Consider the following 24,299-nt stretch of genomic DNA (forward strand, 5'->3'; position numbering starts at 1 on the left):
GATGGAAGGAATACTAAGAGTCACTGTACCAAATGGAAATGATCAGTGTATAACCATTTCAAGAGTTAGCATATGATCAAGAGCTAATGATCTGGAAGGAAGGAGTCCAAGGTACATTGAAGGTATTGGCAAAGAACAGACACCAGGAATTGATGGAATACAATTGAAATCTTTCAAGAAAGTAAGGCAGCACTGGAGGCACTCACTCCCTCATCTATGCCAGGAAATTTGGAAGACAACTATCTGGCCAACTGATTGGAAGAGATCTGTATTTTTGCCCATTCCAAAGAGAGGTGACCCAATGGAATGCAGAAATCATTAGACAAGATCATTGATATCCTATGTGAGTAAAATTTTACTAAAGGTGATACAGAAATGGCTGCATTCATACATTGACAGAGAACTTCCACAGGTTCAAGCCAGATTCAGAAGAGGCTGTGGAACAAGGTATATCACTGTTGATGTCAGATGGATCTTGGCTGAAAGCAGAGAATACCAGAAAGATGTTTACTTGTGCTTTATTTATTATGCAGTCTTTTGATTGTGTGGGTCATGACAAGCATGGACAACATTGCAAAGTATGAGTATTCCAGAACATTTCATTATGGTCATGAGGAACCTGTATATAGACCAAGAGGTAGTTGTTTGAACAGAACAAAGGAACACCGAATGGTTTAAAATCAGGAAAGGTGTGCAACAGGGTGGTATTCTTTCCCTTAGGGTTTAGTGATTCATTCCTTCAAGATATTTACTTATGTCTAAGATGTTTTCATAAATTTGTCTGTATGCTGAGCAAATGATCTGAGAAACTGGGTTATATGAAGAAAAACATGACATCAAGATTGGAGGAAGACTCATTAACAACTTGCGATATGCAGATGATACAATCTTGCTTGCTGAAAGTGAAGAGGACTTAAAATACTTACTAGTCAAGATCAAAGACTACCTCCTTTGGTATGGATTGCATCTCAATGTAAAAAAAACAAAAATCCTCACCACTGGACCAGTAAACAACATTCTTATCAATGGAGAAAAGATTTAAGTTGTCAAAAACTTAAGTTTTCTCGGTTCAACCATCAACACTCATGGAAGCAGCAGTCAAGAAATCAAACAACATATTGGATTGGGCAGATCTGCTGCACAAGACCTTGTTAAAGTGTTGAAGAGCAAAGATGTCAACTTGAGGACTAAGGTGCGCCTGACCCAAGCCATGGTAATTTCAATAACCTCATATGCGTGCAAAAGTTAGACAGTGAATAAGGAAGACTGTAGAAGAATTGATGCATTTGAGTTATGGTGTTGGAGGAGAATACTGAAAGTGCCATGGGCTGCCAAAAGAACCAACAGATCTGTATTGGAAGAAGTGCAGCCAGAATGCTCATTGGAGACCAGGATGGCCAAACTTCTTGTCTTATACTTCAGACATATTGTCAGGAGAGACCAGTCACTGGAGAAGGATATCATGTTTGGTAAGGTGGAGGGTCAGAGAAAAAGAGGAAGACCCCCAGAGAGATGGACTGGCAAAGTGGCAGCATCACTGGGCTCAAGCATGCCAACGATAGTGAGGTTGACCCAGGTAGTGACTTCCAAATTTCTTGGTGTAGATGAGTGCCTCCAGTGCCACTTCATTTTGTTGAAATATTTCAATTTGTATTCCATTAATGCCCGGTGCCTTGTTCTTTGCCAGTGACTACAATGTACCTTGGACTTCTTTCAGGATCATTGGCTGTTGATCATATACTATCTCTTAAAACGGTTGAACATTGACCATTCCTTTTTGGTACAGTGACTCTGTATATTCCTTCCATTTACTTTTGATACTTTCTTCACCATTCAGTATTTTGCCCAGAGAATCCTTCAATACTGCAAAGTTTAAATTTTTTCTTCAGTTCCCTCAGACTTGAGAAATGCTGAGCATGTTCTTCCGTTTTGATTTTATAACTCCAAGTATTTGAACAATATGTTATAATGTTTGATTCTGTCTTCTTGAGCTGACCTTTGAAATTTTCTGTTCTCCTCTTGTGTCTCTCACTTCTTCCATTTGCTTTAGTATCTCTACACTGGAGAGCAAGTTTTAGAGTCTGTCCTGACATCCATTTTGGTCTTTTCCTTCTCTCTTGTCTTCTCAATGATCTTTTGCTTTCTTCCTGTATGATATTCTTAATGTCATCTCACAACTCTTCTTGTCTTCAGTTTTTAGTATCTAATGCTTCAAATCTGTTCAGTTCCTTAATGCCTAGGATGTCAATGTTTATGTGTTTGATTTCATTTTTGACAATTTCCAATGTTCCTAGATTCATATGTCATACATTCCAACTTCCAATTATTAATGGATGTTTACAGATGTTTCTCTTTATGGATGAAGCAATTGAGATGCTCACTCATCTATGCCAAGAAATTTGGAAGAAAACTACGTGGCTAACTGATGGGAAGAGATCCATATTTGTGTCCATTCCAAAGAGAGGTGACCCAAAGGAATGTGGAAATCATTGAACAATACCATTGATATCACATACAAGTAAAATTTTTCTGGAGATAATTTAAAAATAGCTGGAACAGTACATTGATAAGGAACTTCCAGAAGTTCAAGTTGGATTCAGAAGAGTACATGGAATGAGGGATATCGTTGTTGACATCAGATGAACTTTGACTGAACATAGAGAATACCAGAAAGATGTTTACCTGTACTTTACTTATTGTGCAGAGGCTTTTAACTGGTAGATCATGAAAAACTGTGGATAATATTGCAGATAATAGATATTCCAGAACACTTAATTGTGCTCATGAGGAACCTGTACATAGAGCAAGAGGCAGTTGTTCGAATAGAAAAGGGAACATTGAATGGTTTAGTATTAGCAAAAGTGTGTGCCAGGGGTGTATTCTTTCACCATACTTATTCAGTCTGTATGCTGAGCAAATAATCCAGAAGCTGGATTATATGAAGAAAGTCATGACATCAGGATTGGAGGAAGGCTCATAAACAACTTGAAATATGCAGATGATACAACCTTGCTTGATGAAGGCAGAGAGGACTTAAAATACTGATGAAGATCAATGACCAAAGCTTTTGGTATGGGTTGCACCTCGATGTAAAGAAAACAAAAATGCTTACCACTGGACCATCAAGACAAATGAAGAAAAGACTGAAGTTGTCAAAGACTTCATTTTGCTCAGATCAACCATCAACACTCTTGAAAGCCCCAGTCAAGAAATCAAATGACATATTGCATTAGACAAATCTGCTGCACAAGACTTCTTTAAAGTGTTGAAGAGCAAAGATAACAGTTTGAGGACTATGGTGTACCTGACCCAAGCCATGGTATTTTCAGTAGCCTCATGTGCATGGGAAAGTTGGACAATGAATAAGGAAGACCATAGAAAAATTGATGTATTTGAGTTATGGTGTTGGAGAAGAATATTAATAGTATCATGAATTGCCAGAAGAACAAACAAATCTATGTTGAAAGAAGGACAGCCAGAATGCTTCTTAGAAGCTAGGATTGCCACACTTTGTCTCTCATACTTTGGATATTTTATCAGAAGGGTCCAGTTCATGGAGAAGGACGTCATGCTTGGTAAAGTGGAGGGTCAGTGAAAAAGAGGAAGACCCTCAATGAGATGCATTGGCAAAGTAGCAGCAGTAGTAGTGGGCTTAAGCCTAGCAACTATTTTGAGGATGGGGCAGGACTGGGCAGTGCTTCGCTCTGTTGTGCATAGGGTCTCTATGAGTTACAGATGACCTGGTGTGCATAGGGTCTCTATGAGTTACAGATGACTTGGTGTGCATAGGGCCTCTATGAGTTAGAGATGACTTGATGGCACCCATTACAACAACATTGTATATATTCATATACATACTCATGGATATACTTCAACCCCCCATCTCTCACTTGTCTAGCTGGTGTGTCTATCCATACATCTGCTTGGAGATGTCTGTTACTACAGGATTGTATATGTAATAGTATTTACCTCTTTTGCATTTAATTCTTGCACCCCCCCTCTCTCATTGTCTGGGTGAGAAATATATTTAGGATCCAAGGAAAGGCACAGAAAAAATTCAGAGGTAAGAACGAGTCTAGCAAGGGCTTGTTTCCTGTGTAGCTCCTACTTTCAGACATGATGCATGCATATAGGGAAGATTTTACTTTACCCACCCAGGTACTGTTCATTCCCCATGAACCTTGCCAAGACCACTAATGCCAGTGCCACTGCACCCACTTACGTCAAACGTGTGTCACCATAATGCATTTCTGAGATCTTTTTGGCTGGTTGGAATTGATTTCTTTTTTCCTCTTCCAGTTTCTGAAGCTGCTGTTGCCTCTTTTTCATTGCACTTTCCTCCCTCAGCATGGTGAAATACCCGTGACCTATCTTCACTGACTGAATCAACAATCTAGAGAGAGAGATTGAGAAAAATTTTTTCAAAAGAGGAGTTGACTCTAAAGACAGTGTCCTAGTGATATGGAACAGTAACCTCTGAGAGGCACCCTCATGCATGCAGGGGGACGCTCTTCTCATCTTTACATTTCTGGAGTAGTTGGTCTGACCTTGGATTCTGGATCAACCTCTTATCAATGTCCTTGGACAAGTCATTTCATCTCAGTAGGTCTTGGTCAGTCCATCATTTAATAAATATCTAGAGAGTGCTTACTCTGTGCCAAGTAGGCATATCTTTGCCAGGTGCTATGAAAGAATGACTCATATATCACAGGATGAAATCACCTGATGCATGGAACGGGATCAGCAGGGTGTCCGGCATTGAAGAGGGGCTCAACCATGATAATTGATGGTGGAATAGGTACTACAAGTCCCGGGCTCCTGGCCAAGGCTGCCTTCATTCCAATTTGCCTGAATGCTAACATTTGTAAGCACAGCTTAGATGCACAAATATTAATGTGTAGGTGGCTTTCTGTGCCAAGTAACATATGCTGGGACTTCATGATCATCCTTATGATCCTTTTCTGTGCACTCAACCACTGTGTTCTAATCAGACAGCTTGATCCTGGCATGATGTGGGCATGCTGTGCTCTGCTGGTCTACATTCCTCCCTCCCTTTTATCAATCTTCTTGGTGTTAGAGTTGGCAGGATGGGTAAGGAATGAAGCCAGAGCTGTGTACATGTCCTTTGTCTGTCTATCCACCCATCTGACTATCTGGGATGCTGTCAGGTACTGTAATGAATATCTCTACCTCACTAAATATGTAGGTTGTTTATGGAATTCAATTTAATTTGTTCCCCAAATTCCTAATGAACAACCCAAGTGCACTAGGCATTGTGTTGACTGTTGTGGGTCCAGTGATGCACAAGACACTGGATCCCGTAGGCTTCCTGGTCTAGGGAAAGAGATACTGGCTCCTCAGTGCCAACACAGGATGAAGGCAAAGAGAGAACTCTGGGCTTTGTGTGTGTGGGTGCCTCTTTCAGACTCGGGGGTATATTCTTATAGGACGCAGCATCTCCTTTCCTGAGTTGCTTGTTTTCCTCTCCTGGACACTCTCGTGTGCTCAGTGTTGGATGGGAATAGTTTTAACAAGCTGTGATGGCCAGATTATGATTAATTAATCCCTGCTTATTTGCTTGCAAGTGTTAAAGTGTTACAAAGGGCATTTTCATTTCAGCAGAGGCATGTTGGAAATGTCCACAGGGAGAATGCTGGTTGGTGGGCGGTGGGTCTTTTCCAGCTACTTTCAGATTGTTCTACACAGGTGGCCACTAACTGGGGACTTTCATTCGTTCCTTTTTCTGGCTGACATTGAGTGAGAACTTGGGATCCCGGGCATCAGTGTAGGGCTTGAGACTACACAAGGGAGTAAGAAAAGGGATGCACCCTCCGAGACGTGGCAGTCTAGTGGTACCAGCACACTCATCAATTCTCAACACAGTGTGCTTAAGGGCTGCAGGAACCCAGAAAAATCTAGGGAGACTTTCTGGAGGAGGTGATACTTGGACGAAGCATGAATTCACCAGTTGGATGGGGGAAATGGTATGACAGTGGACAGAACAGCAGGTGTGCATGCAAAGAGGTGAGTCTAAAGAGGGCTTGTTTAGGGAGCATCAGGTATCTTAGAAAATACACAGTACAAAAGGCATGTGGGAGCACAGCCACACTAAAGCTGTAGGAGGTAGCAGGGAACAGATGGTGCAAAGCCTTGCCTTCTGGAATTAAGTGAGCCTGGATTTGGAGGTTGCTAGGGATGTAAGGAGTCTTGGTGTGGTGCTGTGGGTTAATGCGCCAGACTGCAAAGCCATTTGAACTGCAAGGTCAGGGGTTCAAGCTTACCAGCTGCTCCTCAGAAACCCTATACAGAGTCGCTATGGGTCGGAACCAACTTGACGGTACTTCACAACAACAACAAGGGATGTACCGAGTCCTGGTGTAGCACTGCTAACCATAAGGTCAGTGGTTCAAACCCACCAGCCACTCCTCGGAAACCCTATACAAAGTTGGTATGAGTCAGAACTGACTCAACACTTAACTACATCAACAACAACTGGGATGTATCGAGTCCTGGTATGGTGCTGTAGGATAAGCACGAGACTGGTAGCCACAAAGTTGACAGTTCAGACTCACCAGCCACTCTTGGAAACCCTATACAGGGTCACTATAAGTCAGGATTGACTTTATGGCACACAATGACAACAGAACTGCCTCAGTAATTTCCAAAATGTCTGATTTCATTTTCATGAAAAAAGTGTTTAGACTATTTTAAAAAACTACTAAACCCACAAAACGTCCTGTTCTATAGCAGATAAACTCATTTTGTACAAACCTCTCCTGCCATCTCTACAGCATTCATTTTAGTTAAGCAGTTTTGTGACTGGTATTTTTTCACTTCTTGTTAACATAGCATTCGATTGCATTATGGAACGTGATTACGTTTCATGGTGGTTGCAGTGTTTCACAGGTATGGGGGGTCTGGATTCTAACACATTTGCTTAAGGACGGAGTTCAATCCATAATAAGGGAGAGAGGGAGACGAAGGGAAGAAAGAAAGGAAATAAGAGGCGGAGGAGGAAGGAGGGAGGGAAAGAAAGAAGGACGGAGCAGCTTCAGGTCTTTTGTATTTCCTTTGACGGTGAGGGCTGATGCCATCCTTATTAAATTAGTGTTTAAATAAGTGCCAGGATGATGGTTCATACCAAAGAAAATCCAAGGGGCTTGGATATTAAGTGAGCAGCTATTATGTGTGGCTTTGGAATGACACCTACAAGGTCTGCGGTTCAAATCCACCAGCCACACTCAGAAACGCTAGACAGGTTTGCTATGAGTCTGAACTGACTCGATGACACTTAACAGAACCACCACTATGTCCCAGGCCCTGGACAGTTACTGTGTATCAGGTCCTATTCAGGGCACAGCACTACAAGGTGAACATGTCCTCAGTCTTCGCCTCTGGACCCTGTTGATGTTAAGTGCCATCAACTTGGTTCTGACTCATAGCGATCCTGTATAGGGTTTCCAAGAAGCGGCTGGCGTGTTCGAACCACAGACCTTGTGGCTCACAGTCCAATGCTTATCCTACAGCTTATCCCGTACCGGGAATCCTCTGTATCCTAGTTGCTACTGTTAGTAATACTATTATTACTGTTGTAAACACTGGACTGGTAACCACAAGGTCAGCCTCTCATGGAAGCCCTGTACAGGGAGGGATGCTATGAGCTGGAACGGATTCGACGACACACAGCAACAACAATAACAGTAGTTAAGAGAGGGAGCCGTGGTGGTACTGTAGTTAAGTTCTTGGCTGCTAATGCAAAAATTTGCATTTGAATTTACCAGTCACTCCAAAGGAGAACAATATGGCAGCTTGCTTCCATAAAGATTACAACTTTGGATGCTGTATGGGACAATTCAGCTCTGTCCTACAGGGTCACTATGAGTCGAACTTAACACACCACCAGTAGGTTACTGGAATAATTAAGAGGTCAGTAAGAGACTTAGTTGACTTACTTGTACTCTGATTCCAAAAGGAATAGCTATTGTGCCATCGAGTCCCCAAAAGAGATTAGAGTCAGGGAAAAAATAAAAGAAAAAGGTGAAAAAAAGCAGGTGATAGGGAAAACAAGAGGAGAAAGAAAACAAAATCAGGTAAGGCAAAACTCATGTCCCAGTGATCTGGTAGACAAGTTTGTCCCTAGGCATCCCAGTAGTCAGTGCAAAGAGGAAAACACAATCCCTTACATGATTCCTAATGGCTAACCGTTTTTTGAAAAGCTATTCAGGACTCCTGGTGTGGCGCTGAGGAATACGCACTGGACTGCTAAACACAAGGTCAGCGGTTTAAACCCATCAGTTGCTCCTCAGAAACCCCTATCCAGAGTCACTATGAGTCAGAACTGAATCTACAGCACTTAACTACAACATTCAGGAGGTATCTAGCTGCTCCCTGTACTGAAACTAGGAAGACATTTCTCTCAAACATCTGTTTGAGGGGGCTTCAAAAAGTTCACAGAAAAATGGAATTGAAATAGAATGGATATTTCCCCCCTAATTTTTTGAAACCCCCTCATATAGGGGTCATGGTGTGGCGCTGTGGGATAAAGCACTGGACCACAAAGTTCGTTTGAACCACAAGGTCAGCAGTTCAAAATCACTAGCCACTCTTTGGAAACCCTAGACATGGTTGCTATGACTCAGAACTGTCTTGACTACATTTAACAACAACAACAACAACAACCATGAAAAGTCAAGTCTGTAGCAAATTTCTAAATGCAGATAATGGTGACTGTCCATCTCATCTGTTAGCTCCAATGAGAGAACTGGGGAAGTGCATTTGGGCCAGTGTGAGGGAATCTGGCAGGCAGGGTTTCTGGTGAATTGCAGCCCATCTTTAACCAAGCTAGTCAGACTCACGAGATGCCGATGATACAACCTGGCTTGCTGAAAACGAAGCGAACTTAAAATACTTACTGATGTAGATCCAAGACCATAGTCTTCCGTATGGGTTTGGATCTCAATGTAAACAGAGCAGAAATCCTTATTACGGGACAAATAAATAGCGTCAGATAAATGGTGAAATGATGGAAGTTGTCAAAGACTTCAATTTGCTTAGACCAACCATCAGCACTCATGGAAACAGCAGTCAGGAAATCAAATAACGTCATGCATTAGGCAAATCTGCACAAGACTGCTTTAAAATGTTCAAGAGCAAAGATGGTAGTTTGAGGACTAAAATACTCCTGATCCAAGGCTTGGTATTTTCAATAGCCTCATATGCTTGTTAAAGTTGGACAGTGAATAAGGAAGACCATAGAAGAATTGATTCCTTTGAGCTATGGTGTTGAAGGAGAGTGCTGAAAGTGCCACAGACTGCCAAAAGAACAAACAGATCTGTGTTGGAAGAAGTACAGCCACACAGCCCCTTGGAAGTTAGGATGACCAGACTTTGCCTCTTAAACGTTGGATATATTACTGGAGAGACCAGTTCCTGGAGAAAGACATCATGCTTGATAAAGTGGAGGGTCAGCTAAAAAGAGGCAGACTCCCAATAAGATGGATTCACATAGTGACAGCAGCAATGGGCTCAAACATAACAACGTTTATGAGACTGGCGCAGGACCAGACAGTGCTTGGTTCTGTTGTGAATAGAGTGACTCGATGGCACCTAACAACAACGGTCAGACTTACAGCCACTTGGCCTCCTGGAACTGGTGGGCTGATGGAAGCAGGGGAGGGAGGGTCTGGGTCTGCGTGTTAGATATACCAGTGTACGCTGGGAACTTCAGGCTGTGAGATATTCATTCAGCAAGCTCCTAAGTGTTCCCCTGATACCTCAGAGGCCCATTTAAAAATGTTTAATATTTTAGAAAATTCCCATTTAATTCCCTTGTATGTTTCCTACATTTTCTTCATCATTATTGCTGATTACCAGACTATTTGTGTGCAGGGAGCTATTTGCAGGGAAGAGCAACTTTCGCCTTTAAATCCACTCACCCGGGGCCTCCTGCTCGCAGCTTTTCATGATGTAAAACTCCCTTGGCTAACATCGAAAGAGGAACAATGGGAGTAAGATAATTAACTGCATCAGGCAAGTGAAGAAAGACACGGATTATAAAACGGAAAGTTTCCTCTACTCAGTATAACTTCGTGGGAATCACCGCATGGGAAGGCAGTGAATTTTGTTTTTTGCAGGCATATGTTGTCTGTATGGGAGCCGAGAAGAGAAGGACACTGATTGTAGCAGCAAAAACACGCTCAGCAGGGTAGCTGAGTCAGGCTGAAGGGACAAGGTTGAAACTATGCAGAGCTTCACTCCGGAGACCTTTGTACTTGAAGGAGTAGTGTGCATAGTGGTTAAGGTGTTGGAGAGGACAGGCTGTGGCTGTCTTCCCTGCTGGGTCTGGGTAAGAAAAGGTGGGAGAAGATACTTATAGGACGACATGATTCGTCTGTGGATGTTAGCAGAATTGTCACTGTAAAAATTAGAAACTTGAGTATAAAATGAACAATCTCAGAAAAGTGGACCCTGAGATCTCTGCTTATTGAAATTTGACACCTAGGGACAGAAAGCTATGACATGGAAGAGTGACAGAGGACCCGCAGCAGCAGAACCAAGAACCAGAGCACCAGACAGAGCAGTGGGCTCCGCAGGCCACAGAGCAAGTAAAGCTGAGTGACTTCGGGCAGGAAGCTTGCTTGCAGAGTGGGGTGCCACGAGGCATTTAAGTGGGGGATCTAAGTTTGCTGACTCACATGGCTAGAGCTGAGTGCCTTCAGGCTGAGGCTTCCGGTGGAGTGGTGTGTCCTGTGGGCCTTTATTAGCAGCCCTAAAAGAACTTTGTAACATTGACAGGGAAGGGAGAGGTCTGGTCATGGGCATGGCTGAGGAGAGATTGTCCGGATGGAAGAGCTGTACCCTGAGCATTTCTGATCCTGTATTTTAACTGGTTAACTTCCCTAATAAACCACCCAACTGTGTGTATGGTGTCTGACTGCACTGCAGTGAACTGTCAAACCAAGCTGAATAGAAAAGGCTGTAGGAGGGATGATTCGTGCCACATTATTTTTTGCAGGCCCCATGCACAACGGAATGAGACATTACCTGGGCCTATACTGGCTTCATGTTCGGTGGTATGATCATGTTTGTTGTTGAACCCACTGTGTGGTTTCCAAACCTTGCTTTGTACTCTGTCTTAGTCTGGAAGCTCTGTTAAAACATGTCCAACATCATAGCACCATGCAAGCCTTCACTGACAGACAGGTTTTGGCAGCATATGGGATATATTGGTTGGGAATGGAACCCAGGTGTGGTACCTTGAATTTACTGGCTATGGCTTTTCTATCCAAAGTCCTCTTTAATCCCCACCAGGTGATTGGGTGGGACCATGCAAATAAGGTGTACAGGCTGGGATTGGTTAGTTTTGCCCTTCAGTTTGGTTTTTAAAAAGTCATCTCAGTAGGAACCAATGATCCCAGGACCATCAAGAAGGAAGAGCATGAGAGGAATGTGAGGTCCCTACATAGAAAAGTGGCAACAGCAGAATGGGCAGCAGAGGTGGTAGCATGGAGAGGCAGAGCAGCTGTGGGTTCTAGGCCCATGGACTGAGTAAAGCTGAGTGCCTACGGTCAGGAATGAGACTGGCTTGTAGAATGTGCCCTTTAGGCATTCACAGGTTGGCTAAAAGAGCTTGTAACATTTGCCCAAACAAGGCAGAGGCCAAGGGACCACATGGCTGAGAAACCAAAGACAGAAGTGAGGTGTGTACAGTACAGCAGAGAAGAGGCATTCCTGATTGGAAACTGCTGTATCCTGAGTTGTTTCTGATCCTGAATTGTACCATTTACTTCCCTATTTAACACCATAATTGTGAGTATTGTTATGAATTCTGTGTGGCCATTGCAATTAATTGTCCAATCCAGATGTGAAGCAGAGAGTGCTGTGTGTGTGAGGGATGGTTAGTGTCAGAAGAGGGGAAAAAGGATATAGGGTGGAGGCGTGTCTGACCTCTACTTCATAGGAATCGGTCTTGGGCTGATTTTGAGTTTGATTCTCTTTCCCCCTTGTGAAGCCAGTCAGACCTGGTTCTCAAATGTTTTATTCACCAGGTTTTCTGCATGGAAAGCAAAAATTCTACCATTGAATCCCAGCCTAGATCAACCAAATGCTAGACAGCCTTCAGACACATGAGCAAGAAATACTTATTGAAAGTCCCTTAGTTCCGCATGGAGTAAATGTTGTAGTTGTTAAGTGCTGTTCCAACCCATAGCAACCCCATATAGGGTTTCCAGGGAGCGACTGGTGACCTTGAACTGCCAACCTTGCAATTCAAACCTACTTTGTAGTTTAGCGCATTAGCCCACAGTGCTACACCAGGACTCCTAAGGAATAAATTGTTGGCTTCATTCCTTGTAAGATGCACCATTATTTTATGAACTACAAAGAAAGAAATATTCATACCAATGGAATCAAGGCATGATTTTACAATGCATTCTAATTTCAGAGATACTAAATAAAATATGGAAAAAAATGTGGTTGCTAGATTTTATGAAATATGCTATTAAGAAATAAATTATCTCAGTTATGAGGAAATGGTAGTTTAGGAGAAAAGTTGAAGCATGATGTAATTAACAATTCCTTCTGAGAGGTAACTAGGTCCCCGGGTGGCACAAATAGTTTAATTTGTGCTCAACCCTAACCTAATAAAAAGGTTGATGTTTTAAACTCACCCAGTGGCCACAGAAGAAAGATCTGGCTATCTTCTTCTACCAAGATTACATCCAAGAAAACCCTATGGAGGAATTCTACTCTGTAAAACACATAGCATTGTCATGAGTTGGAATCTACTTTACTGCAATAGGGTTTGTTTTGTTTTGGGTTTGGAGGAATGTCTGGCATTTCTGATAAAACATTTGATCAGTGCGCTGATGAGAGTCCTTTCTGGTGTATTAGACGTACCCACACAGCTGGCCTGTCCAACTTGTAAAAAAGACTGTTCACAGGAACAGAATGGAGAACCCAGATATACATCTATCCACCTGTGGACAGTTGATCTTTGACAAAGGGCCAAAACATATTCAATAGGGAAGAGAGAGTCTCTTCAACAAATGGTGCTTTCAAAACTAGGAATCTATTTGCAGAAGAATAAAATAAGACCTATATTTCACACCACATACAAAAATGAATTCAAGATGGATCGAAGATCTAAATGTAAAACCTAAAAGTATAAAGTTCATCAATGAAAAAATAGGGACCAAGTTAGGGACTGGCATAAATACAGTCAAACGAAAGTGAAAATACACAAACATTAGAAGACAAACTAGATGATTTTGTTGTTGCTGTTAAGTGCTGTAGAGTTAGTTTGACTCATAGCCACCCTATATAGGGTTTCCAAGGAGCAGCCGGTGGGTTTGAACCAAATTCCTTGTGGTTGGCAGTCCAGTGTTTATACTACAGTGCCACACTTCACAAATACTTGTAATGGACATTCTCCCTCTGCTTGCAGCCAATCAGTTACCCACTTCCTGAATCAGTTTCCAACCCAAGGGTCCTAAAGGAAACCAGGGCTATACCTCCCCTGCAGTGGATTGCCCTGCCTTCATTGCTAGGGGTCTTGCTAGCAATTGCAGTGTTCTGAAGAGCTGGGAGGAGATAGTAACTTCCATTCTGCTTTTCCAAAATGAAGGGCATGGGATGAACCACGGCAAACCACTTTGTTAAAATCCAACAGCCCAGATGTACTTAAAAAAATTTTTTTTAAAATGATATTATGACCCTACACCCAGCTGGTTTTCACTCACATTTTCCATCTCTGCCTGTAAGAAATATGGGGCTATAAAGCTAGGAGTGCTTCATTGGGGATGGCAGAATGACATTAAGATGAACAAACACTCTGAGCAATTCGATTTCAGGGATGTCCTGCTCTCACAGAAAGGAATTACCTACATGGGAAATTTTCACTTAACAAATTTTACTGTTTTCAAATAATGGCAAATAAATCAGTTTTTTCCCAGTTTGTCGAGGCAGGAGGCTTGAAGAGTCCACTTCATCTGGCTGGCTCATGCCTGGCTTTGTCAGCCCACCCAGACATATTGATTTCAGAGATGGAGCGGGCAAACATGATAGAACGAAGGGATCTGAAAACACCATCCTTAAATTCTCGAATTTTCCCGCAACCCAGTCCAGGCAAATTAATAACGCAGCCCCAGTTCAAACACACTGAACAAATATTTTGCATTTAAATCCCTGCATTAGAATGCCCTGTTTATACAATAACTTAATAAATCTAGCCTGGCTGCCAAATTGACAAGAAGGTGAGAATCATTCATTAAAATGCAAATGCAATTGAGATGAAATTTGGAATACATTTATTACAGTAATTGAACTTCAGTCAACTGTAGTCACAACACAGATTTTGAACTGCTTTTCAGACAAAGGGACGTGTTGTATTATCCCCCCACCCCCAAGTTAATATCTTTGTCAGCATGCAAATTAAAGCCATTTCTTGAGTGCTAATGATTTGCAATGGAGGATTTCACTCTTCTTTATAGGACAAGATTGCAAAAGATAAAGGTCAACTGCATACACAAAAGATTTCTCTGGTAGCATATTGTGTATACAGTAAATTGATTGCAAACATATTCTGAGTACTTACTGCAGCCACATTCTTATTAAATCACATCTGAACATCTCTTTACCATCCCTGGGTCATTTGCTAATTGTGATGTCCAACAATGGGAGATTTGCAGAGTCAGCCTTTTTCACCTCCCAGGTCAAAAGTTCATATGGATGATTTAGCCCAAAGAGAAGGACCCATTGATGTGTGTTCCTTTTGACCATCCATCCGGTGGAAGAAAGATGGTACTGGGACTTTTGTAGCAATGCAGCAATGGACTCTTCATTGGAGAAGTCATGTTAGCTGCTTCAGTGTTATCTCTGCCTGGGTCTTTGGCAAAATTCTCATGGGTTTTCTGAGAACTGGGCAACAGGTCAGGTGGGTCTCTAAGCTGCAAGTAGGCACAAGCTAGAGGGTTTCCGTGGTCAATGATGAGTACTAAATAGTCTAATGAGTACCAGTAGTCGTTATAAACAAACACCTCCTCATAAATTCATTACTGTCTTTAGATTTTGATTTATAGCCGACTGTGTAGAAGACAGTAGAAGTTCTCTATAGACCTTCCAATGCTGTTATCTTTGCAGAAGCAGTCTACCACATCTTCCTGCCACGGACAGCTAGTGGATTTGAACTGCTGACCTACCGGTTAGCAGCCGAATGCTTAACCACTATGCCACCAACGTCCAGTGTGTTTCACTGTATAACGGGGAAATGACTTACAATTCATTCATCCTGGAGTCATGTCAATTCCACTGCCCACATGTCATGTGACTTTTTCCTGACCAGAAACCGCCATGTGTTTCCATCATTACTCTGAATATTCTGCTACCTGGCCTTTCTCTTTCCAAAGCCTTTCTCCACCTGGCTACCCCAGGACATTTTTTTTACAATGTAAATCTCATTGTTTCAGTCATAGTGCTCTGAATCCTTCAATGGCTTGCCACTGATCTCAGGATAAAGTCCAGACTCTTTCCTCATTCCAGTAGAAATAAAACCAGTTGCCTTAGTTTTGAATTGAATCCACCCCACTGCAATCCTACGTGTGTCAGAGTGAAACTGTGCTCCGTAGGGTTTTCAGTGACAGGCTTTTGGAAAGTAGATCTTTAGGTCTTCTTTCTAACCTACTTCTGGGTAGATTTGAACATGCAAACTTTTTGTTCGCAACTACTTGCGTTAACCATTTGCTCCACCTAGGGGTTCCCTGACAATAAAGGTTCTCTTAAGATCTTGATTTTGTCTCTCTCTCTAACTGCTCACCCCCACTCTCCTCATTATGTCTCTTAACCTTGAAGATTGTACTTGCTTTTCTCTCTCCCTGCCACAGTTTCTTCTTCTTTACTTGGGATCCTTTCCTTAAAGGCTTGGGAATAACTTACCTTTTGTCCATTCAATACTTCTGCCTGCTCTTCACACCACCTGCAGTCTAGGACTCAGCTCTGTCCCATTGTGCTTCCCACAGTTACATTCCCACACCCGACGACAGTTGCCTCTTGAGTTGTCTGCCTTCCCTACTGTACTGTGAGCTCCTTGAAGGCAGTGTCTATTATGGAAGAGGGGATCAACATTTGTTAGCTTTCGTTTCCCACTTCTCTCTCTCTCCCACTGCCAGTTGCCTCCAAATGTCCATTTCCCCTGTTTCCTTAGTAACAAACCACATTACCTATGACATCAATGTGTGTAGCTAAAAAAAATAAAAGATAACACATAAAATTAGATTTTCTAGTTTCCGTTAGATAAAGGAAAGTTCAGGGAAATGTAAGTAGAAGTCACTTGGAGGAGCTTCTGGAAAAACTCTTAGAATGGAACTGACATAGTTAGGAGGCACATGCCCCTGGGGCCTTTCTTCCCTTCTTGCTGGATGTGACTTGGCTGTAATGGCTGGAGCTCTAGCAGCCATTCTGTGAACATTGTAGATAGCAGCAAATACTAAGGAAATAATAAATAATCTGGGTCTCAGATGGCCAAGTAGCTACCATATCAGTACTGTATGGCCACCTTCCTGTCTCATGTGAGAGGAAGGTAAGCCTCTATCTTGCTTTATTTCCTTGTCCAAAACTGTTATGATTCTCACTTTTGAAATGCCGCCATTATTGGCCAAATCGCTATTTACAGTTTATGGACTTGGGACAGATGTTGGGAGGATTAATCTGGGTAATGGGAAAAAGGCAATTAACTTAAGAATCATGAAACTGCCTAGAGGATGCCTTGGGCAGCTGGGAAATAGATAATGGGAGGGTCTGAGTCTATAAGGAAGAAGGGTTGGTGGGGGGCAGGGGAAAGGCTGAAGGTGGTGTAATGGGATAGGTGCATTGTAATAGCCAGTAATTACCTTGTGGTAGGCACTGAACTCAGCATCATCTCATGGAATCCTCACAACATCCCTGTGAAGTAGGTACTGTTACACTCAACTGCTAACCACAATGTCTACAGTTCAAGCCCATCAGTCACTCCTTGGAAACCCTATACAGGGGCACTATGAGTCAGAAACGACTTAATGGTATTTAACAAACAAACAAACATATGGCTTACAGAAGTCAAGTCTTTTGATCACAGAGTTAGTAAGTGGTAGAGCTAGAACTTAAACACAGGTAGCCTGATGCAGTCCAAACTGAAGGCACTGGTGAAAAACAAGGCTCCAGGAACTGATGGACTAACAAATGAGATGTTTGAACAAATGAACACAACTCTGGAAGTGCTCATTTGTGTACACCAAGAAATTGGGAAGGCAGTTACCTGTCCAGCCACCTGGAATGTGCCCATTCCAAAGAAAGGTGATCTAACAGAATGTGGAAATTATCAAATAATATCATTTGCAAGTTGAATTTTGTTGAAGATTATTCCAAAATGGTTGCAGCAGATATAGACAAGGAACTGCCAGAAATTCAAGCCAAATTCAGAAGAGGAGATACCATTGCTGATGTCAGATGGATCTTGGTTAAAAGTAGAGAATACCAAACAAATGTTTACCTAAGTTTTATTGACTCTGCCTAAGCAAACAACTGTGTGAGTCATAGCAAATTGCAAATAACATTTCAAAGAATGGGAATTCCAGGATATTTCATTGTGATCATGCAGAATCAGCATATAGACCAGGATGCAGTTGTTGAAGCAAAACTAAGGGATACGACATGGTTTAACATCAGGAAAGGTGTGTCAGGTTTGTATCCTTTCACCATACTTTTTTAATTTGTATGCTGAGCAGATAATACAAGAAGCTAAACTATATGAAGAAGAACATGGCAAGAGGATTAGAAGAAGACTCATTAACGATCGATCTGTGATATGCAGATGACATACCCTTGCTTGCTGGAATTGAAGAGGACTTGAAGCACTTACTTATGAAAATCAAAGATTACAGCCTTTCTTTGTGGACTACTCCTCAACAAAAATAAAACAAAGCTTCTTACAACTGGATCCGAATATTAAATATACCATGGTCTACCTGAAGAACAAACAAATCTATGTTGGAAACAGTGCAGCCAGAATGCTCCTTAGAAGTGAGGATGGCTAGACTTTGTCTCAGGTACTTTGGACATGTCATCAGGAGGAACCAGTTCCTGGAGAAGGACATCCTGCTTGGTAAAGTAGAGGGTCAGTAAGAAAGAGGAAGAGCCTCAGTGAGGTAGATTGATATAGCAGCTTCAACAATGGGCTCAAACACATCAATGATTGTGAGGATAGTGCAGAACCAGGTACTGTTTCATTCTGTTGGACTCAGGGTTGCTATGAATGGGAACCAACATGATGGCACTTGACAATGAAGTCTGATCCTGAAGTGTTGCATTAGGAATATGCGCTGGCTTTGGAACAAGTCTCCTCTAGTTTTAACTGATCATTTCCTTGTCACTCAACTTCCACGACCTTAGGCGAGTAATGTCACCTTTCTAAGATGCACTTCTATCATCTATGAAATTGGGATAAATTCGTGCCCATTTGACTAGGCTAGCTAGTGTTGCTGTCATGCACATACCACGAGTGAGTGGGTGGCTTTAACATTTCTTTGAAAGAACAGAAATTTATTTTCTCACAATTCTGGAGACTAAAAGTGCCAACTAGGGTCTCCACCTTGTGGATTTCTTCCTTGTCAGTAGACCTGAGTGTTCCTTGGCTCTTTGGCTTGTAGAGGACCCTCACATGGTGTCTGTCTTCCCCAGTGTGTGCCTGCCTCTTTGTCGAACCTGCTCTAATTAGAACTCAGAAGTGATTAGGTTTAGGAAGTAGTCTGTGTTCATGCAGACTAATTAACATAACAAACCCTATCAAACAGGACTATATTCATAGGTATGTTGTTGTTAAGTGCTGTGGAGTTGGTTCTGACTCATAGTGACCCTGTATAGGGTTTCTAAGGAGTGGCTGGTTGAGTTTGAACTGCCGACCTTGTGGTTTGAACTACCGACTGACTGAGTTTCAACTGCTGACCTTGCAGTCAAGCACATTGTCCCACAGCACCATACTAGGACTCCATTTGTAGGTGTAGATATAGGGGTTAGGATTCCAACACATGTTTGGTAGCAGGGAGACAATTTAACTCTCCTAGAGTATGCTTGAAATAATATATGAAAAAGAGTCCTGGTGTGGTGCTGCAGGTTAATGCAGTGGACTGCAGGGTTGGTTTGAACCGCAAGGTTGGTAGTTCAAGCTCACCAGCCACTCCTCAGAAACCTTATACAGGGTTGCTATTAGTCAGAACCAACTCAATGGTTATTTTAATAACAACAACAATATATGAAAGACACTTAACACATGATGTATATTGAATAAGTTCTGCCCATCATCATCATCATCATCATCATCATCATCATCAAAGTCATGGGATGACTGCTGTTACAAGTCTTCCAGCTTGGCCTTTGGTGCAGAGCAGACAGGCAGGAGGGTGGTTTGGCTGTAAGCCTCATAGGCTTCTGGAAAGTGGCACTTGGCTCAAGTGGCAAGCTAAGGCTGTTCTTTGAGGGTGGCACAATGAACAGTCTAATTTAGACCACAATTATTTTGGGATTTAGTAAATTGCATTAAGCAGTCATTCATAAAGGCCTGTGAATCTGCTGTACACGGTGGTGGCAGGATAAATGCTTGGTTGTCATGTAAGTAATGAAATTTATTAAGCTAAAGGGCCGGAGAATTAACCTCTGTTCTGCTGAATAAGAAACGACATGCAGAAACCTTCTAATTATTTTAAGTGGTTTTCTTTTCTGGGTTTTTCTTTTATTTAATCTCCATTTCAGACTTTCACTAAAGAAAATAAAGAGAAAAGGAGGAGGGAGAAAAGAAGAAGTATCGAAAGAACCCCCAATGTAGCTTGGAAGGTGTTTCAGAGGGAGATACTGCAAACTAATAGCACGGGGAATTATGCTTCAATCTATTGGTTTGGGTTGTAGTGTACTGTTGAGTTGATTTTGAAGTGTGGAGAGCCTGTGAGACAGAGAAGTGCCCCACAGCATTTTCACAGGCTGTAATATATAGATAAAAACATTTGTTGTGGTTGGGTTGAAGGTTGATAGAGAAAAATAGTTTACTGTTCAGTAACTTATGTGCGCTTTGTGTCGTGGTACTACTTGGAGTTCCATCAATGTTAACGGCATTCTTTCCAGTTCCTCCATGGGTTCCCCATTTCTATTCACCCATCTTTGCTGCCTCTTTCTGCCTTCTGACTGTTGTTTTGGGGAAAATGATGTTTTGGTGTCACATGATAGACTGTTTTGAGGAGCACATTCCTCTTGGGTGTATTGTTATCTACTGTTTGGCTGGAAAGTATTGTACACGAGTGGGCACAATTCGAGGTTCAGGTCAAAGACCATAGTCTCGGAGGTTCCACCAGTCTGTAGCAGAACAGTAAGTCTTCTCAATTTTGTGGTTTTGAATTTTGTTCTACATTTTAACACACTTTGTCCAGGATCTTCTATTGTGAACCTGATCAGAGCAATTAGTAATGGTAACTGGGTCTCTGATCTCAGGCTACTGGAGATTGTGGTTTGGGTAGTGGATTCATTAGCCCTTTGGACTAATTGTCTCCTGGAGTCTTCTTTGATCTTCTTCACTCTTCTTTGCTGTCAATGGGAAGAGACCACTAGTTGTATCTTAGATAGCCACTGGCAAGCTCTTAAGACTCTAGATGCTGCTCATCAAAACAGGATGCAAAACGTTTGCTTTATGGATTTTGTCTTTATGCCAGTTGACCTAGATGTCCTCCAAGATTATGGTCCTAAGCTCTCAAGCCCAGTGACTCAGACCCTTAATGTGTTTGGTTATGGCTAAGAAGTTTGTATAACTTTGCCCCCAGTATGCTCTCTACTGGTATTATAGAATAAGCACTGGACTAGTAATGGCAAAGTTGTCAGTTCAAACCCACCCACCACTATCTGAAACTCTGCATAGGCTTTCTACGAGTTGCTTTGTAGGCTCCCATATACCATCCCATACATATTTAGCGTACACATCTACTTATGTATTCACTTGTATGTTATTGTTTGCTATTACTGTTATGAGAAGATTGTATATGTCATACTATTTATTGATACTGCATTTTACTGTTGTGTACTTCCCAGTGTCTTCTTTTTCCTGGTTCATGTTGTGCTGACTTCCCTTATTTTGTACTGCTTTTCCTGTCACCCAAGTTAATACGTGTCTATTATCCTGGTGTGGTGCTATGGGATAGAGCCCTGGAACACAAGGTTGGTTTCAACCACAAGGTCGGCTCCTTGGAAACCCTATGTAGGGTCGCTATGAGTCAAAACCGACTCTATAGAACTTTACAACAACAGCAATCTAGTTACTGATTCCATCCCCACCCCACCCCCCAATCCATGGTAACTGTCAAAGAATGTTTCTTTCTGTGCATCTTTTTGTTACTGAGGTGCTGAAAAATTTAAAATAAATTTTAGTTTCTCATATATGTTGTTGCTAAAGTTTGTCCCAGTCTGTAGGTTCAGTTTTTACTGTTTTGGAGAAGTCTTTTGATGCCCATACGTTATCTTAGTGATGTGGTGCTGGAGTAACAGAAATACCACAGGTGGATGGTATTAACACATAGAAATGATTCTCACATAGTTCCGGAGGCTAAAAGTCTACATTTAGAGTGACAGCTCTAGGAGAAGGCTCTCTCTTTGTTGGCTCTGGAGAAAGATCCTTGTCTCCTTTGAGCATCTGTAGGCTCAAAATTCCTTGGAGGTCTCCATGCATCTCGGTATCATTCTTCCTCTAAATCTAGGAGCTTCACAGTGGAAGAACCCCAGGTGCAAAGGACACACTCCTTCCAGACTCTTCTTCTTTCTTGCTGGTAGTAGATCCCTCTGAGCTCTGCTTCCTCATTTAATCTCTTTTATATCTTAAAAGCAGCTCTGGTAGCATAGTGGTTACAAATTGGACTGCGAACCACAAGGTCAGCAGTTCGAAACTACCAGCTGTTCCGCGGGAGAAAGATGAGGCTTTCTGCTCCCGTAAAGTTTTACAGCCTCGGAAACCCTGTACAGGGTCACTATGGGTCAGAATCGACTCCACAGCACACAACAACAACAACAACAAACATATCTTAAAAGAGATTGACTCAAGATACAACCTAATCCTGTAGATTGCATCTGGCCTCATCAACACTATAGAATGAGAATTTACAAACATAGGATAATTACAGTAGATCAGAGGTGATCACATCTCAAATCACATCATGGGGTGATTACATCATTATATAACTGCTACTTTGTATCATGATATAACTGGCAAACCACTGAGAATCATGGTCCAGCCAAATTGGCACATAGTTTTGGGGGGAGGCAATTCAATCCATGACATAAGTGTTTTATTCTTATGGGATTCTAGTCACCTTGTTAATCTTCTGCTGTTTGTGTATTTTTAGCTATATTTGATAAACTATTTATTGTCATAAATCAGGGCACCTAAGTTTGCTGTGTGGCAATGGAGATAAGTAGTGGAATGCAAACCATAAGGCTGGTGGTTCAAACACACCAGCTACTCCTTTTAAATCCCGTACAGGGTTGCTATGCAATGGAACTGACTTGGTGGCACTTAACAACAACAACAACAAGTTTGCTGTGTTTTTTCTTTAATGGTTTTTATGCTTTTATGTTGTGCATTTAGGTCTTTGATCTACCTTGAGTTAGTTTTTGTATATGGTGTGAGTTATAGACCCTGTTTCATTTTTCTGTAAATGGATAGCCTATTTTCCCAGCACCATTTGTCAAAGAGACTATCGCTTCCCCATTTAATGGATTTTGGCCCTTTGTTTGAGATCAGCTGTCCATAGGTGAATGGATTTAGTTCTGGGTTCTCAATTGTGTTCCATTGGTCTATGTGTTTATCATTGTGCCAATACCAGACTGTTTTGCCTACTGTGGCTATTTTGTGGGTTCTGAGACCGGGAAGTGTGAGGCCTCCACTTTGTTGTTCTTTAGTAATGCTTTGCGTATCCGGGATATATGTCCTTTCCATATCAACTTGGTGATTAGTTTTTACAATTCTTTAAAGAATGATAATGAAATATGGAAACAGACTGCAGTGTATTACATCTCAACATAGATCGCTATGGATAGTATTGACATTTTCACAATGTTAAGTCTTCCTACCCATGAACATGACATGTTCTATTTATATTTAGGTTTCCTGGTTTCTTGCAATAGTCTTTTATAGTTTTCTTTGTATAAATATTTTATATCCTTGTTTAAGTTTATTCCTAAGTATATAATCTGTTGGATGGCTGTTGTAAATGGTATTGTTTTCATGGGTTCTTTTAGTTTAGTATAGAGGAATCTAAGGAGCTCTGGTAGCACAGTGGTTACAAATTGGGCTGGGAACCGCAAGATCAGCAGTTCAAAACTACCAGCTGTTACATGGGAGAAAGATGAGGCTTTCTGCTCCCGTGAAGGTTTACAGCCTGGGTACCCTATAAAGGGTCGCTATGAGTTGGAACCGACTCCACGGCACATAACAACAACAACATAGAGGAATCTGGCTAATTTGTCTGTGTTGATGTTGTAGTCTTATACTTTGCTGATATACTATGTATAAGAATATTATATTTATACTTTCCTTCTATTAGTTCCAGTAACTTTCTTATAGACTCTCTAGGATTTTCTATGTACAGGGCCATATCATCTGCAAATAATGTTAGTTTTGCTTATTCCTTACCAATTTGAATGACCTTTATTGCCTCTCCTTGCCTTATTGTTCTAGTTACAACCTCCAGAACAATGTTGAATAAGAGTGGTGATAAAAGGCATCCTAGACTGATTCTCATTATCAAGGGAATACTCTCAGTCTCTGTCCATTAACAATAATGTTGTTTTGTGTATAAACCTTAAATTATGTTGAGGAATTTCCCTTCTATTCTTTTTTGCTAAGAGTTTTTATCAGGAAAGGGTGTTGTTAGGTGCCATCAAGTTGGTACTGACTCATAGCGACCCTAGGCACAACAGAACGAAACACTTGGTCCTGGTCCTGGGCCAACCTCACAATTGTTGCCATGCTTGACATCCACTGATTCTGCCACTATGTCAGTATATCTCGTTGGGGGTCTTCCTCTTTTTCTCTGACCCTCCACCTTACTAAACATGATACCCTTTTCCAGCGACTGGTTCCTCCTGACAATATGTCCAAAGTATGAGAGACAAAGTTTGGTCATCCTGGCCTCCATGGAGCACTCTGGCTGCACTTCTAACACAGATCTGTTTGTTTTTTTGGCAGTCCATGGTACTTTCAATATTTTCCTCCAATACCATAACTCAAAAGCATCAATTCT

The 24,299-nt window shown here is 41.7% G+C and overlaps 1 protein-coding gene across 1 annotated transcript in view; it reads right to left on the minus strand.

Annotated features, from left to right (window-relative positions):
* CCDC60 (coiled-coil domain containing 60) overlaps positions 1-24,299 on the minus strand; it is a 257,290-nt gene that overhangs the window by 67,577 nt on the left and 165,414 nt on the right. The window contains exon 3 of the mRNA XM_006865505.1: positions 4,223-4,393. Coding sequence (XP_006865567.1) covers positions 4,223-4,393 — 171 coding nt within the window. The remainder of the gene's footprint in view (positions 1-4,222; positions 4,394-24,299) is intronic.

Source organism: Chrysochloris asiatica, unplaced genomic scaffold (assembly GCF_000296735.1).
Source record: "Chrysochloris asiatica unplaced genomic scaffold, ChrAsi1.0 scaffold00078, whole genome shotgun sequence".
Taxonomy (NCBI): domain Eukaryota; kingdom Metazoa; phylum Chordata; class Mammalia; order Afrosoricida; family Chrysochloridae; genus Chrysochloris; species Chrysochloris asiatica.